The sequence below is a fragment of the Thalassophryne amazonica genome, chromosome 14 (genome assembly GCF_902500255.1).
Source record: "Thalassophryne amazonica chromosome 14, fThaAma1.1, whole genome shotgun sequence".
In the NCBI taxonomy this organism is placed as follows: Eukaryota; Metazoa; Chordata; class Actinopteri; order Batrachoidiformes; family Batrachoididae; genus Thalassophryne; species Thalassophryne amazonica.
This window is the reverse complement of record NC_047116.1, coordinates 15946787-15963474: the sequence shown is the minus strand read 5'-3', so window position 1 is coordinate 15963474 and position 16688 is coordinate 15946787. Positions and strand designations below refer to the sequence as shown.

General features: G+C 42.3%; 1 protein-coding gene across 4 annotated transcripts in view; it reads right to left on the bottom strand.

Moving 5' to 3' along the window:
• Nucleotides 1-16688, bottom strand: part of il1rapl1a (interleukin 1 receptor accessory protein-like 1a) — a 598387-nt gene that overhangs the window by 325884 nt on the left and 255815 nt on the right. For all 4 annotated transcript variants that reach the window (XM_034187275.1, XM_034187277.1, XM_034187274.1 and 1 more), the window contains exons 4-5: nt 8754-8940; nt 1334-1487 (exon numbers count right to left, since the gene is read on the bottom strand). In XM_034187275.1, coding sequence (XP_034043166.1) covers nt 1334-1487; nt 8754-8940 — 341 coding nt within the window. The remainder of the gene's footprint in view (nt 1-1333; nt 1488-8753; nt 8941-16688) is intronic.

Below are 16688 nucleotides of genomic sequence, written 5' to 3'. Positions count from 1 at the left end.
ATGGCTGACTTCTTGGGCATTCAGACAGTTCTGGTTGCTAAGCAACAAGTAGCTGGAACTGTATTCTATCAAGAATAATCCTTGCAAGCACCTTCTCCAGCACAGCAAGCAATGTAATACCCCTAGAATTGTTGTAATCCATGCGCTCACCCCTTCCTTTCCAGAATGGGACCAAAAGTCCTCTATTCCAGTCTGTTGGGATGATACCCCTCTCCCAGGTTGAATCAAAGAAGGTTTGCAATGCCAGAAGAGGACAAAAGAAAATTCCACCACTGCTGACTGTGAGAGTGGTAGCCACACACTGCACAATACAGAGTGTGGCGCAGCGATAAACAAACAGGATTACACTGGAATCTGGATCATTGCCACATGCCATAGATTCCAAAATTCTGGTTGTAAAGTACCTTGCCAGGCGGGGTTAACTTCATTCCTTTCCTGTATGCTGTGAGGGAATGGAGGTTCAATGATACGCAGAGAAGTGTTTGGTCCAACGTCTGGTAGGAACTAAGTCATTTTCTATCTCCATTAGAGAAATGGAGATCTCAGAAAAGCCTAATTGCGCAAAAATTAATGCACCTCTTGGCTGAACCCAGCATAATCACCTTGTTAGTGCTTTGATTTGTATGCACATAAAATATTATACTTCTGTGTGCATGGAATACAAAGTACTATCTTAGAAATGTGCACAATAAACACACCAGTAGTGTCTGGACAGGTTCGTGGGAAGAGAAAGAGGTGAGTAAAACAGCATTTGACCTTTTAATCAACCCTGCTCAGCATGGTTGACCTGTCAAGCACACACATCCAAGGTGATCCAGATTCACATTCCCAAACCTCCAGTTCTCAGTCTGACAAGGAACAAATGAATGTGCTTCTTTGGAAAGGGCTCATCCTGCAGCCATGCAGTGACACGGAGAGATGGAGAAAGATGGATAGAAGCAGAGAGGTTAGTATAAGAGTGCTGTAAATCTCCTGACCTTGGCCCTGACTCTTTAGCTCTTGGTGTGACGGGTTTAGCCCATATAGCCTTAAATATTTCAGCACTGCTCGCTTGGCTGGAAAGTGCTGAGGTAAGAGAAGGGAAGGACTCCAGGCAACAACTTCACCCAGCAATTAACACAGCAGCAGGACATCCCTGCAGTGCTCAGCACCGTCTCTGTGTGGGTATATAGCAACCAGTCCATCTCTTTGAGTGCTTTTTTCTTTTTACAACAGGCAAAAAGAAAGCATAAATAAAAAGCTACACATTTTATGGTGTTTCCAATACAGTTGCAGCATTTTCTTTCCCGACCACCTTCAGTGTTTGTGACTCATTATTCTGCAGAAGACTTACCGGTGACTATTAGCTCAGTCGTCCTTCTCACCAGAAAGTCACCAAACTGGATTTCACAGGTGTAATTCCCAATGTCGTCTTCGCTGACCTCCTGGATTGACAGGGTATCGCCCTTCTGGATGATGCTGGCACGCCACTGCTGTGGAAGGCACTCCTGCACACCGAGGAAGGACAAAGGGGTCAGACTCAAAACGCTTGACAAAAACTGCAATTTATCACGAGCCATCATGAGATAAAACATAGTTTTATATGCAGTATATGGCGAGACAAAACATACTTCAGTATTGTTTTATGGTATATAAGTAATGAAGGTTTGTGAGTGCAGTGGTAAGAATATTTGGATGAAGGATGGAATGTTCGATTCAGTGAGGTAAAACTAAGTTGAATGAAACATTCCATCATTCAACAAATTAACATTCTTTTCATTATATTAATGGAAATCATTTATTTGTTTTATATGACACCTGAAAAGAGCTACATTATTTGAAATTACAAAAGGGGTGGTGGCCAAGTGCTTAATGCGCTTGGTTTCAGTTCAGAAGGCTCCGGGTTCAAATCCCACCCCTGCCACATTTCTCCATGTAACGTGGAGTTGCGTCAGGAAAGGCATCCGGCGTAAAACCTGTGCCAACTCAACATGTAGATCCACCTTGGATTTGGTGTGGTGACCCCGAGTGCAAACAAGGGAGCAGCCGAAGGGACAAAAGTGTGGCTGTGTGGTGGCGGCAAAGTGGTGAGTGCACTTGTTTCCAGAACAGAAGGTTCCCAGTTCAATACCACCACTGCACATTCTGCATGGAAATGTAGAAGGGCATCCTGTGTAAAACTTATGCCAAATCAACATGCAGATTCATGTTGGATCTGCTGTGGTGACCTAAGGTGGAAAAAAAAGGAGAAGCTGAAAAAAAACAAACCTGCTTACATTTTTCTTAATATCAGTAAAGTGTTTCTTATAGGAACATAAACTAACAGTGGGCAGAGTTGCTCTGTGTTTGACCACTAGTTCACTCTGGCCAGCAGGTGAGCCATCATACTGCTCAGCTTAGTTTTACGCCTGTGTGGAAACATGCCTGCTTTCCTAAATCCCCCCCCCAAAAAAAAATGCTTCAAGCACTTTCAGCGATGCCCCATGAACACTTGCGATGACTGGATTTAGCGTCCTTGTTTGATGGAAGCATTTTTACAACAAGCTAATGGAAGCTTGCAACAGAGCAAAATGTATGGGACAAAATAGTCCACAAAATGCATGGTACATGATGTCACTCATACAATGGGACAAGTAATAAATGTCACTCAACATACAACCAGCCAATTAAATGACAATGATCTATTTGTTTAGGAGCAGTTGACAGGGTTAGCCTTATGATCTGTATATACGGGCCATCTAGTTACCATGACAATGGTTGTATAAGGGCCCCTTCACACATACTACAAATAAGTAGGAAACAGGGCGAATCACAGCGAATGAGCGAACCACAAAAACATCGAGCCGACGTCAAGATGGACACACGGTCGGGCAGGCATGAATGATCCCGTTGCGACGGTTTCATGCATGCGCACGAGCGTGCACAAAACCGTCACAGCGGGAACACAGTGCGAGCAGCTGGAGCGTGTAGAACCACATCGCGCAGCCACTGTGGGGAAAAATAAAAAATTAAAACCAGCTGAAACGTGTGGAACCTCATCGAGCTGCTGTGGAGAAACAAAAAATAAAAAGTACACACCATAAAAAAACACCGCAATGTCCAATATTTAATCCCTCTTATTGAGTGGACAATACAAGTATGATCCCTCTGTGCCTCTGCAGATGACCCATGGTCACAGACGTACAGTCATGATTTGACATGGATGAAGCAGTGTGCTCTCATTATGTCTTATTATGTTCAGCCAGGAATAAAAATAATTACTACAATCACTGGACACTGACAGATTACATATTGGTGTATAATTAGTGAAAATCACTGGGTTGATATGAATAATAAATAAAAGGGGACCCAATAGAGAACCCTGTGGTTAAATAACCCTGGTTAAATAAAAAATAAATGCCACTCGCGGGATTCAAACCTGCAATTTACAAAAGCTTTGATTAAAAGACAGAAACTTTACCACTGCGCTACAATCGCTGTCTTATAACAGGAGCGTAAAATGCCTAAAATCAACAAGGAGATAAATGTATTTTAAAAAAGAGACAAAGAGGAAGTTTTCGTCGTCTCTAATTACACCAAAAAAAGCACTGTTGGTGATCCGTGACTGAAAGTGACGTATTTGTCGCATTGTTGGCTTGGCATAGTCCTGTGGCGTGCCGCTCACAGGACACGCCTTCAGACAGATGTGACATTCAGATCGCCTGTTGTGCATCCTGACGGTCCGTGTCACCTGGGACAGCCTGTCAATGGGCGCGCTGTGCGCGTGCTCCAACCCATCACAAAAGCAAGATATGTTTTATGTATTTCCATGTGACAACAGCAAGCACACACGCACATCACGGTGGACAGTTGTAAGGTCATGTCTGTCAAAACACGGTAGGTGTTCTACAGCTGTGACGTCCAGGACCGGAAATCTCAACAGCTGCTGCTCTTGGCAGCCAGCCACACCCCCTGTCCGTTCAGTGCACAGACCAAAGTGTCACTCTCTGTTTCTGTGTTATGTAATCTTTTTTTTTTTTTTAAGTTATTTTGACATGTAATTGTGTATGTAGTTATTGTAGTACTTATTAATATACCTGTGCTGGCTGTGGTCTCTGTGTTTTTAATGTTACAGGTCTTAAGAGTGTGCATATCATGAATGCTTGGTCTTGTTGGATTTGTGAGAATCTATTCAATCTACTGGTACCTTGTTTCCCATGTAACAATAAGAAATATACTCAAAACCTGGATTAATCTTTTGGTCACATAGCACTGCTACTATTCTGAACACTACTGTATTATTAAGACTGATTTCAGGAGAACGATATCTATTGGACAAATTGTCATACAAACTGCAACACTGGTCTGTGGTGTTCAGGGGGTCCGATTTATTTTTATCCCAAAAAAGAGAACTTAAATATGATGGACAATTAGTCAAACAATAGAAGAATTTGAGGCAAAACTTTAGAGAACACACAACTAAGGCAGAGATAGACCAAAGTACATAAACCAAGATAATCTCTTAGCCTCTGGATGCTATTTGATAAATAAATGTCTCCTGATATTAGGTTTAAATGTGTATTTATGTAAAGCCAGTTAATTAACTGGATACTCAATTAACTGGCTACTCAATATGCCAACAAGGGGCACTACTGTGCTGTGCAGAAAGCATCTCTGAACAAAGCAGAAAACTGCTGTTGGGAAGATTTGGGTTTGAGCTCCCCTCAAAGTTATGCATAATTTCTTCCTGGAATTTAAGATGCACATTTATTTATTTATTTATTTATTTTTGCCAAACAAGCACATTCTGCATCATCTTTGTTAAACTACAATAAAGGAATGGTAGGTTGGACTGTATTTCCCCACAAGCAGGGGTGCCTATTAAACTGGCCAATGCAGTGTGCAGTGCACATGGTGCATGATGAAATATTCCAGCCAACCCTGCTATCAATCATTCGTATGAAACGAAAGACCTTCACTCAGTTTCATGATAAATTACATCCACAGGATTTCTGACTGTTTTTTAAAAAAGGAGGAAGTTACTATACTGTATTGTGAACTGATGAGGTTTAGCAAAGCATCATTACACAGTATTTTTTTTATCAATGTTTATTGCATTGAAGTATCAAGGGATGCAGTAAGTGTTTGTGTGCGTCCATGTGTGACTCTGTCACATCATCCTCAATCCAACCTCCAAGGTCCTGTGACGGCTCAGTGAATTCTCCTCCACCATTGCTCCCGGCAACCTTCAAATTCATTCACGCCGGCTCTGCAGTGGTGCAAATAACTCTGGTTTCAGGACTCCCACTCATTATCCAGACTGTAATTGAATTCTGGAAAACCTAGAGGCTGAGCCAGGCAAACTAATCTACTGCTGATCTGCCTGTGACGGGATCAGACCGAGCCAGTGTCCAGGACGCACTTTGGTGTCCATGGGCCATGCCTGACCTGGACGGGGGAACAAAACAAACCAAGAACCCAGGCTGGAGAGGACAAGGTGCGTTCATAAAGATCAAGAGCTGAGAGAGTTTGGAGGACGACCGCTTATCCCACAGGGTGCAGAGTGACAGCGCACATGTTTCTCCTCATTCCCACTTTGTGTTCACTGTGTAGTCATCTCTGCAGCTGCCCTCTGTGCACGCCGTACTCTCTGCGGGTGGCATGCACAGCGGCGCAGTGACCAGCAGGCACGGTTTAGAAAATGCTTTGTGATGATTTGCATTTCCCAAACATAATCTACAAGAACAATTTGGAACAACGGACTCAACAAGACATTATATCAGATGTATAAAACATATCAGCCTGCAACAAACTGATGATGAATAACTGGAAATTAGTGCACAGTAACAATGTTCATTACAAACAAGAAATAGAACAAAATTTTTATTTTACTGATTATTTTTTAAGAATGCACACCTAAGCCAAAGGAAAAATTTTTGGTATTATTTCTTGGATCACCCCCTCAATCTCTCTGCTTCTATATTTCATGAAAATCTGGTTCAAGTAACCATACATATATACATATATATATATAGACAGACAGACAGATACCGGATATTTGAACTCACTAGACAAAAGCAAAAGTTCCAGTGCTTTAGAATGGTTTTCCATGTAATAAACACTGTATATAACGAACTTTCACTCACCTCAGACAAAACATCCGGCCCCATTGTAATGTATTCCATTAAAACCCCTCGTATGTACCAGACAGAGGAGTCTGGACGTGCCCAGTAACAGATTTACACAATGAACCAAACCGCTTTAGATCAGAGCCCTCTGCATGGCTGCTAACCCGTGCACCTGCTAAATGACAGAGACCGCAAGGACTGTAGGGGAGGTGATGCTCTAGTGGTTAAGTGTTAGGGTTGAGACCAGAGGATCCTCAGTTCAAATCCCAGCCTGACCGGAAAATCACCAAGGGCCCTTGGGCAAGGTCCTTAATCCTCTAGTTGCTCCCGGTGTGTAGTGAGTACCTTGTATGGCAGCACCCTCACATTGGGGTGAATGTGAGGCATTAGTGTGCAAAGCGCTTTGAGTGTCTGATGCAGATGTAAAAGTGCTATGTAAATGCAGTCCATTTACCATTTGACTGTGATTTCTCACTTTTTCCAGTTTCACTCCTTCCTCTCCTGTCATATTTGAAAAGTTTTGGCAGTGCATCCACTGACTACATTTCAATCATTGATCAAATAGGTTTGGCAGAAAAGTCCACAAGTATGACCAACTTCCCAAGAAGATGCTGAAATGACCCGCAATTCATGGAGGAAACTGTACATACATTTGGTTTGGAGGCTGATGATTGTATAAAGAAGTGAAGCTCATTGAGGGACAAATTAATCCAGAAAAAGCTGTTGTTCCTGTGGTAAATTGCATAAAGACACGACATAGAACTTTAAAAAGGTCACGCACACATCAACGTCATTGCATCGCCGGAGTTGGAGTTGCATAAATCAGGCTTTAGGATTTTAAGGTACCACTCTGCAGCAGACTTGACCAAATTTAAAATCTTTTTAATGCACATAATGTCCAGCGCTTATTTAAAGCAGAAGTAATGAGTGATGCATGAACCTCAGCTTTTCTTTTTTCAGTCTTTTTTAAATTATCTACATTCTCATGTAGAATTTTGTGGTACAGGGAAAGCTATTCAAAACAAGATGGAAAGTCCTGCACATGGACTGTTTGCACCCTTTCCATTAGGTCGGAGGTGACACAGTATTCAGGTTAGGACATCCAGGATGAGGAACAGCTTTTACCTGAATGCTGTTAGACATTAATATATAATTTTTAGGGAGTTGATATTTATTGTTTTTGGCCATAATTTTTAATGTTTTTTAGTATTTTAATTTGTTTTATTCCATCATATTTTATTTTACTTACTGCACATTCTCCATTCACAACCACAGAAGTCAACTTTAATTTGTTGTACAGAGTAAATGTTGTTGGTGCAGACAGGCAAAATTACAAAAAATGCTTCACTGAGACCACTGAGAAGCTCTGGGTTTGGACAAAACAATACATTTGAGGATGTAATCTTGGGCTTTGAGAAACACAGATCAATATTTTTCACCATTTTATCGCTAATGGACCAAACAACTAACTAATCTGTGAAATATGTTAGGATTTTATTTTCTGTCTTTTTGTGTCTCAGGAAGAGGCAAACCAGGACTGAGCTTTTAATGGTTAGCACTTTGTTCTTTATATGTTGAAATGTACTTACACACACACACACACACACACACACACACACACACACACAGAAATAAATTAAAACATTTTTTTATGACAAAATATTTGAATGGGAGGTTAAAGATTTTTTGTAGGATTTATGTTTATAATGTATAATGTGTATATATAACAAAAAAAAAAACCCTGTTCAATTAATCAATTAATCTAAAAATACTCAACCTAAAATTAAATACAAAAATATCATTAGTTGCAGCCATAATAACAGAAAGGTGTGCAAACACCAAGCAGTAAACTTCAATGGCTTCAGAAGAAGCCCTCCCAGAGGAAGAAAGATTTGCAGTTCCTTGACTGGCTCCAAAACAGACCACATTCCCATAGCAGTCCATGTTAAAATGTCCAACTTTAGGCAACTGTACATGGGTAAATATTTTCCTAACTTCTTAGTTTAAGATGTTTTAAACTATAAAGCTCTGTAGTATGAGGCGCATGGTTGCTTTGAGTAACAGTAGCTCAGCTAAGTGTCTCTGCCTCTTGTAGCGTCTTTAGCTTGGTGTCCTTGGCGGCTGCTAGTAACTGTAGAGGGAAGTGTCTCTCATTTGGAGTGTTTTATGACAAATACCTGGAATAACATGGCTTGTTGTGTGGTGAAACATAACAGATCTTTTCAGAGGTCCCGGCTGAATGACACTCTTGTCTTATTTAATGTGTGCTAACGGTGTTAGCAAAATTAGCAGCTGTTGGTAGCCTGATCCATTAAGATCGCTAATGCACAATTACTGAGAAAATAAGTGGCTTATAACTTTTAATGTCCACACCAAAGCAAATTGTTTGTACAACCACTGCGCAGTCCCCAAAAATATGATTTAATAAACACTCAATTTGAGGTTAGCCTGTAAGGTTAGTTTGTTCAGACTAAAAGAAAGGGGTGTGTTCAGGGTTTTTTGATCACACACAGCGCCACCCCTTTATGCATTAATAATAATAATGGCCACACCCAGGTTTCATATCTGCTGTTCCAGGTCTCTGTAGAAAACCTGTGGGTGATGTCACACAGGCTTTGTCCAGTGTATATACATAATCTATAGCAGAAGTGGCGATAACACACCCACCTTGTACCAGGTGACGAGTGGCTCCTTGCCGGGGTCGATGTAGTCGTCCAGTCCAGGACACACGATGTCTTTACTTTTGCTGAGCTCCGCTTTCTCCGCTCGTCTCATGTTGGAGTTGTAGCATAGATTCATGTCATTCTCCGCCACAGTCAGCGACATGGAAACCTTCATGCAATACGTGGAATTCCTGCACAAACACATCATCGTGTGTCAACTAAACATCCTTCTCAAACACTTGTTGTGACACAAAGACAGACACCTGCATTTCATGATTACTGCGCTTGATTTAAGTCTTTTTTTTTTTATCCTTTTCGACTTTGTGCTGTGCTCATGTCTCCCTCACTTGCTGCATGCTGGTGGGGTTAGCAATAACGACGTGTTCAGCAGCTTTACCAAGTCAGTGACTCACGCTCACAATGACCACGACTAGATTTATGGAGGAGTGAGCCGGGCCTTTGAATGCTAATCATAGAGGAGACGAACACTTCTAGAGAGCCTCAAAGGAGGAGGAATCGAAAGCCGCTTAGTCATCACAACTATGCCAACAACCCCCCACCCCCACCAACCCTAACATCATCTCTGTCTCCTAGCAACCATCGCCACACTTTACTCCCGCTGCATACTTGCTGGGAGAGCTGAAGGATGCCTTTGTGAGTCTGCTTTTATTAACGCCATCATAATCGACATCATCATTTCCGCCGCCATCACCGCTCACACCATTCTGCTCCAACATCCTCCCATCGCAACACGACAGCACGGCCCCGGCCACACGTCCACACGCTCGCACGTCCTCTGCAGCCTGAACCAGACTGTTTATGAGCTGACCTGGACAGCCGGTCAATTGCAAAGCTGTGCAGCCATATGGGTTATTATTTCATTTCATTACGTTGCATTTACAACTGGCCAGATGCTGTAAAATGATGTGGTTTCAAAGATCTGTGAAGTAATAACAGAGTCACCTCTCTCATATGAAAACCAATGACCTCTCCCCCGGGGACAATAACTCACACGTGCACATACAGTACATGTTTCAATGCAATTGCTTGCAGCTGTGCACAGTTGTGTGCCAATCCTGATGACAAGAACTGGTGGGGAATAGCTCTGAGGAGTGAAAAAAATGTGCACTTACTACGCTGACTGGGGTTAAAAATGCATTTTATTGAGAAGGATGTTTAGTTGACACAGTCCAACCGCTGGCAGTAGTGGGGGGGAGGGGACACCAACTCCCATACATGAGGAGAACATGCTAAATCCACACAGAAAGGGCGGGAAGCGATGCCACGACATTCTTGCAGTGAGGTATCATTGCTAATAATCACTGCGCCACCACTAAGAAATAGAATATACTAGAAATAAAATATACCATTCATAACCATCTGTATAATGAATAACTTGCAACAACGCATCAATGTGTTTTCAGAATTGTAGAATGGGCTTGTGAAATGGAGGATTATACATATTGTTCATCATAAGAGAAGGCAAGGGGCCATGAACTCCTGTCACCAAAGAAGCAAAAACATGAAAGGAAATAAAGTTTTCACTGGCAATTGCCTAATGCAGTCTGCAACTTCACCACTAGATGGGACAAAATTGTACACACTATGGCTAAAGTAATACAATACAACAGAGCTCTTGCTTTTTGTACTTGAAATAAAAAGTCACTTTTTAAACAGGTTATAAGCTCTTGGTTTAGGGTCAAATTATTCCCAATATACAGGAGCATTTTTCTTCTGCATTACTGCATGTTAGAGAAGCTTGAATCTTCAACTGGACTGGGTTGCTTGACACGAGGACGTTTCGCTTCAAATCGCAGAAGCTTCCTCAGCTAAAATTCTTGCTCTGGAAGTCTGACTTCTGTCTGACTCTTGTAGAGAAGAATAAAACAGAAGCCAACAAAAGCTGGAGTTTTAAACCTAACCAGACCCCTCCTACTGAGAGGCAGACTGCTATAGGCTAGTGACTAAACAATAGCTCTAATTAGCAACTACTGTGCTCTAGTTAGCACACCTAATGACAGGACAGCTGTCCCTCTAATGATGGGATGGATGCCTTTCTGATGGCTCCCTTGATGACGTGAATGACTCATTACCATGAACAAAAGACTGAAACTCCTTTGACCTGAGTACCCCATTGTAAACAGGGGATAAAGTGTGTCTCAGACCCCCTCCGCGGTTAAGGCTGGGTTTTAAACGTTTCACAAAGAATGCCTCCTTGACCCCTCTCTCAAACCATTTCTTCTCTCTGGCTAATATTTTAACTTCCTTGTCCTCAAACGTGTGGTTAGTGTCTTTAAGGTGGAGATGAACCGCAGACTGAGGTCCAATGGCGCCCTCTCTGCGGTGCTGGTATAGCCTTTTGTGTAAAGGTTGCTTCGTTTCACCTATGTAGTGTTCATTACAGTTTTCCTGACATCTGATAGAATACACTACATTGCTCTGTTTGTAACTAGGGATCATGTCCTTAGGGTGAACTAATTTCTGTCTCAAGGTGTTAACCGGTTTAAAGTAAACTGGGATTTTGTGCTGTCTGAAGATCTTCTGTAGTTTTTCCCATACTCCTGCTAAATAAGGGATGTGTCATCAACATATCTGAACCAGTGACTGGGAGAGATGCCCGTGAAAGACGTCAAGGCTGACGTCAAACGACATGGGTTAAAATCAAGCGACAGCAAGTTGAGGACTTTACAGAACACATCAACTCGGTGGACGCCAATATCAAGTTCACACGTGAGGATGCCAGAAACAACCATTTAGCCTTCTTGGACTGTGATGTTACGATTGGAGAGAACAGGCAGCTCCAGACAGGAGTTTACAGAAAACCAACTCACACTGACCAATATCTGCTCTTTGGCTCAAACCACCCCCTTGAACACAAGCTTGGGGTGATCAGGACGCTTCAACACAGAGCCCTACAGGTGCCCACAACTGCAGAGGGAAGGGCTAAAGAACAACAACGTGTCCAAAAGCCCTCACAGTATGTGGGTACCACGATGGTCCCTGGACAAAGTGCAGAAGTCCCAGAGAACAAAGAGACCAGATAGACAGGAGACGGAGACAAGAAAGAGAGTGTCTCTCCCTTATTTAGCAGGAGTAGGGGAAAAACTACAGAGGATCTTCAGACAGCACAAAATCCCAGTTTACTTTAAACCGGTTGACACCTTGAGACAGAAATTAGTTCACCCTAAGGACATGATCCCTAGTTACAAACAGAGCAATGTAGTGTATTCTATCAGATGTCAGGAAAACTGTAACGAACACTACATAGGTGAAATGAAGCAACCTTTACACAAAAGGCTATAGCAGCACCGCAGAGAGGGCGCCAGTGGACCTCAGTATGCGGTTCATCTCCACCTTAAAGACACTAACCACATGTTTGAGGACAAGGAAGTTAAAATATTAGCCAGAGAGAAGAAATGGTTTGAGAGAGGGGTCAAGGAGGCATTCTTTGTGAAACGTTTGAAACCCAGCCTTAACCGCGGAGGGGGTCTGAGACACACTTTATCCCCTGTTTACAATGGGGTACTCAGGTCAAAGGAGTTTCAGTCTTTTGTTCATGGTAATGAGTCATTCACGTCATCAAGGGAGCCATCAGAAAGGCATCCATCCCATCATTAGAGGGACAGCTGTTCTGTCATTAGGTGTGCTAACTAGAGCATGATAGTTGATAATTAGAGCTATTGTTTAGTCACTAGCCTATAGCAGTCTGCCTCTCAGTAGGAGGGGTCTGGTTAGGTTTAAAACTCCAGCTTTTGTTGGCTTCTGTTTTATTCTTCTCTACAAGAGTCAGACAGAAGTCAGACTTCCAGAGCAAGAATTTTAGCTGAGGAAGCTTCTGCGATTTGAAGTGAAACGTCCTCATGTCAAGCAACCCAGTCCAGTCGAAAATTCAAGCTTCTCTACTATGGAAACCACCTGGACAACTGAGAGCCTACACAGAAACATTACTGCATGTTGTTGTAGTGTTGGGGGTTGAATGTTACAAAGATATTGTCTGAAAACTTTCAAACTCAGTGTGTGTGGGGGGGAATACTGAGAATACAGGGATTGGGACTAAGATGAGGAGTATCACTTGCATTGTAAGGAAACATCAGCTACCAGATTTTGGCCATGTGATGCGTCTCTCTGGGCGTAGGTATCTTAAAGTGCACTGACACTGATTCACGCACTTGCATGACCTGTGTTGTGCAGGAGAGTAAACTCATCTTTAACGGGTGCAGACTGAATGTGAGAGGGGTGCCGGCGCGTGCAATTGTGCAAAGAGGATTTTGAAATGTTAAAAAAATCCTTCACGCATAAATGTTGTGCTACGTGGCGCGATCTGCTCGCCAACACTATGTGCAGCTCGTCAAGTGGTGTAAAGATGAAGTGAACAGAACGAGTGGTTGCGTCAGCAGAGTGCATCAGAGTGCAGGTTGTCTGAATGATTGTAACAAGATGTTAAATCTCTCATAAACATACTTTAATAGCTGCAGACAAGAAGGAAAGAAAATGCAACTGTTTCACCAAGCCATGCCAATGTAAACATGAGAAATAATTACCTTTTTAGACGGCTCCAAATGTTTTCTCCAGCTCATTCAGCACGCGTGAACGCGGTCCCTGTTATTCAGGAAGCAAGTCCTCTGTTATTCAGGAAGCACGTAGAGCCATTTTCAGCAGATTACTTGCAAAGAAAATGATTAATCCATTACAATATAATATATGCAGCGTCCAGCACAGAGCATGTGGCAGGCGGTGGAACAAAGCATGGCATCCAGCTGGGATCACAGTGGGTGGGATCATCACGAAAACGTGCGTGCAGCTAGTGTCAGTGCACCTTAAGTGTTACGAACCCCAGCAGCTGGAAAAACCCAAAGACACACTCATGTATCACCTGGCTGAGGAAGACAGATGGTTACATTGGAGCAGTCACAATGGTTGTCTGCCTGGGTGGTTGCCATCCAGGACCCAAGGTGGTAGAGTGGAAAAGCAGTGATGCATATCATCGGTGCTTGCACTCAGACTGGATTTCACCAAATTAGGCAAGTCTGAAAAAGAAAACCCTACAGGTGTCGGACTCCACACCCGTCGGGTTTTCAGGTGTAACGGCACCACGTTAATAAATCCTGACATTACAGTTAACTTCCCAAGTAGACTGGGACAATGCAGATAAAGTGTCTTGTCCCAGTCTACTTGGGAAGACCAGTAGCATAAAGCACACACCTTCAAATGCACTCCTATCCTCAAGGGCCACCTGCCATAATTGTGTGAAGTTTCACTGAACTCCACCAACCACTTTTAGGAGGACTTGAGCTTGCAAGACTGAAGGACAGACAGATGGGAAATTCCCAAATACATTCCCAAGCTTTTGCTTGTGGGATTAAATTAAATGCACAATATTTGGATAGTTTGGAAGTTACTGACCCGTGTTGGGCACAGGGAATGTAATACTTGTCTTTGATAACCTTTAATTCACCAACTGAAGAGTTCACTGTGAAAACACTAAACTGATAAACCACTAAAACATTTTGCTGAAGCTACAGATAACCACTAATTGTGAACTTTTATTCTATGAATTGAGCTTTGGCTTTTTTTTTTTACTCTGAACTGAAATTTGAATATGTTGAAGTGTAAACATGGTGATTCTCAAAAAGGTTTAGCATGCCCTGATCAGATGATGATCAAGATTAAGAACAGCTAATTGAAATGTTATCTGATAATGCTAAACAATAGTCGAGATAACGATAAAATGCTCAAACTTTTAGCTGAAGCTACTGCTGACTGCAAACTTTGTGGTGTTTACTTAATTCCCCCCCACTCTTAAACCATGAAAAACAGACCTAAAGAGCTGAAATTTGAATACGAGTATGTTGAAGGGTAAACATGGTGATTCCCAAAGGTTTAGCAAGTCATGATCAGATGATGATCAAAATTTCTTTATTTTTTATTTATGTATTTCATTTATATAGTGTCAAATCACAGCAAAGCTGCCTGAAAGCATTTCTCACTTTTTAGTTGACATTAAATCGAAATGTATGGTTTTAACCAAATCATAAATATACATTGTGAAAAATGAAAAAATTAGCTGTAACAAATTACATCATTTTTTAAAGTTGATCCAAAGTATCTTTTTTCAGTGCAAGTAAGTCTAACCTTACCAAACCCTAGAGCAAGCACACAGTGACAGTGGTAAGGAAAAACTCCTTGTGATGATTTTGAGGAAGAAACCTCAAGCAGTCCAGACTCAAATGAGGTGAACGAGGTGGAGAAAGCATTTGGAGCTGTCTAAAAAGGTAAATATTTGTCATGTTTACATTGTAATGTCTTGGTAAAACAGTTGCATGTTCTTTCTTTCTTGTGTGCAGCTGTAAAAGTATGTTTGTGATAGATTTAATATCTCGTTATAATCATTCAGACAAGCTGCGCTCTGATGCTGTGCACTGACACAACCGCTCACACTGTTCACTTCTTTACTCAACATGGCGAGCTGCACGTAGTGTTGGCGAGTAGATCATGCAGCGTTCACTACCACTTCACGTTTGCTGCACGACATTGATGCGTGAAAGATTTTTTGAACATGTCAAATTTTCTTTGTGCAATTGCACGTGCCGGTGCCCCTTTCACTTTCAGTCTACACCCATTAACGATATTGTGCGTGCAAGTCGTGCAAGTGTCAGGGGGCCTTAATTTTGCTCATGACACACTTAGCTTTGATAATTAGCTGTTGGCTGATTATCTGAACTCTGCTCACCACTGAATGCTACTCTGTAATTATGGCTTTTTAAATATAAAGATGTGCTGCTACATGTGTCGAGCAAGTATAGTGTTGAAAAGTGGACACACACGCACGCACGCGCATAAAACACACACAGCATGAACTCTCCCCTGTATAAATGATGACAACATGTTGAAATTATCACTAATGACCTCTCTGCTGGACACCTGAGCCTTTAAAGCCTCCAGGGAACCAACAGGAAAACAGAGGGTGACTCCACATTTTAAGTATTCACAGCAGGCGCCCCGTGGCATTGTGGAAAAGGTGTCAGTGATGGTTGATTGATGGACAGCCGGGGGTCAATGCACAGTTCTGCAGTGTCTTTCACATCTGTCACTTCCTATTTGAGTGTAGCTGCTGTGGATATTAATGTGCCGCTCACGTAAACTCTGGTTCTCCCCAGATTTCTATCCCACATGTCAAACAACGTCATCGCAGGAAGGAAACATGCAGAGTTTCACCCACAACGCAACACAGGCATGTCGGCGGAATTATAAACAATTAATTTATCAGGTGCAGCATGCAGCAACCGTGCTGTGTGGGAACAATAGAGGCAGAAAGACGAATGGAACACGGATTGATGTTGGAGACTTTACGTCAGGTGACACATGGGAGAAAGAGAGGAAAACAAGAGAGGAACACGAGAGAGGAAAAAGCACAAAGACATTGGTATGTAAATGAAGTCACCTTCACACAACTAGTGACAGTCTGACTTGAATTTGCAGACAAAAAAGGACAAAGATAACTATTTTTGCACAAAACGCACACATGCACGCATGCGCATGCACACCACACACACACACACACACACACACCACACCACACACACACACACGTGATTTAGCGCAGCTTCATATCTCATGAGAGAAGAACGCAGCTCGAGGTTTTTGGTACAAAGCAGACCTTCACACAGACAGATTTACTTACACTGGAAGACACGACACGACATGACACCCCCAAAGCTCCAGGAGACCAACAGAGACACAATTTTACCATTTCATTGCTGAGGATCTGAAGTGAAACCAAGCTGCAACTTCCAGAGCTGCAAAATGAAGTCTATAATCGTGTAGCTCCTTGAATGGCCACTTGAGGCCAGCTCCAAAACAGAGTCACTCCCCATAGAAGCCCATGTTAAAATGTCCCAGATTAGAGCAGAAATAAGGTAGTTTAGGTAGTTTCCTGGTT